General features: G+C 49.8%; 1 protein-coding gene across 2 annotated transcripts in view; it reads right to left on the bottom strand.

Annotated features, from left to right (window-relative positions):
* NKIRAS1 (NFKB inhibitor interacting Ras like 1) overlaps window positions 1–259 on the bottom strand; it is a 7,103-nt gene extending 6,844 nt beyond the window's left edge. For both annotated transcript variants that reach the window (XM_021711554.1, XM_008056441.1), the window contains exon 1: window positions 166–259. In XM_021711554.1, the coding sequence (XP_021567229.1) occupies window positions 166–259 (94 nt within the window). The remainder of the gene's footprint in view (window positions 1–165) is intronic.
* Between the last annotated feature and the right edge of the window lie 904 nt (window positions 260–1,163).

Consider the following 1,163-nt stretch of genomic DNA (forward strand, 5'->3'; position numbering starts at 1 on the left):
CACAAAGAACGCCAAGCCTGTTCTCCCCTCCCCGCTTCTGCTCCTGGTCTCCGTGGCTGTCACGGCGCTCACGGTCCCTCAGTGCACCATTAGCCCTCTCAGTGTGACCCAGGACACCCCGGGGGCTCCCAGAACCCAGAGAGAGCCTGGAGAAAACGCCCTTACCAACAGTGTGGTTCCCATACAGCAGCTGCTCCAGAATGGCCGTCTTCCCCACGGACAGCAGTCCACACACCACGACCTTGCAGCCCTTCCCCATCTTCCTGAAATACCACTGTGAAGAGAACAGAGTCTTTCATGTCGGGTGCTGAAACCAGACTTCGTCTTCTTTCCTGTAACGTTTAGATGGCCTAAGCACTACAAACGCAGGGAGCAGGTGCAAATACAAAAAAGGAGAAACAGGTAGGCATGGGCTCATGCCTGAAATCCCAGTTCCTTGGAGGCCCAGGTAGGAGGACTGCCTGAGCCTGGGAATTCGAGATCAGCCCGGGCAACATAACGAGAGCTTGTGTCTACAAAAAATGTAGAGTAGCTGGGCAGGGTGGCACATGCCTGTGATTCTAGCTACTCAGGAGGCTGAGGTAGAGGGATCGCCTGAGCCCAGGAAGTGGGGGCTGCAGTGAGCCATGATGGTGCCATTGCACTCCAGCCTGGGCAACAGAGTGAGACCTCGACTCAAAAAATAATAAAAAAAAAAAAAGAGAGAAACAGAATCAGGCATATCCTTCTAAACCCCTTTGCTCCCTTAGAGTAATTCATGTTGCCAGTTTCTTACACATCTTCAGAGTTAATCTAGATAAACAGAAGAATACACGGAGAGCTATGAATACACATTTGTTTCCAGAAAGAAATCCAGTTTATACAAACAACATTTCAATACTGATGAAGTCTGTAAGAGCCAAAGAGAATCTTAAACGAATCCTTAAAAGAGACTGCCTGGCCGGGTACAGTGGCTCATACCTGCTAATCCCAACACTTTAGGAGGCTGAGGTGAGAGACCAGCCTGAGCAACACAGTGATCCCTCATTTCCACAAAAAAAAAAAAAAATTAAATATTAGCCAGGCATAGTGGCACACATCGGTAGTCCCAACTACTTGGGAGGCTGAGGTGGATGGATTGCCTGAGCCCAGGAGGTCAAGGCTGCAAAGAGCCATGATTGTGC

Source organism: Carlito syrichta, unplaced genomic scaffold (genome assembly GCF_000164805.1).
Source record: "Carlito syrichta isolate Samal-C Ts95f unplaced genomic scaffold, Tarsius_syrichta-2.0.1 Scaffold302358, whole genome shotgun sequence".
Taxonomy (NCBI): Eukaryota; Metazoa; Chordata; class Mammalia; order Primates; family Tarsiidae; genus Carlito; species Carlito syrichta.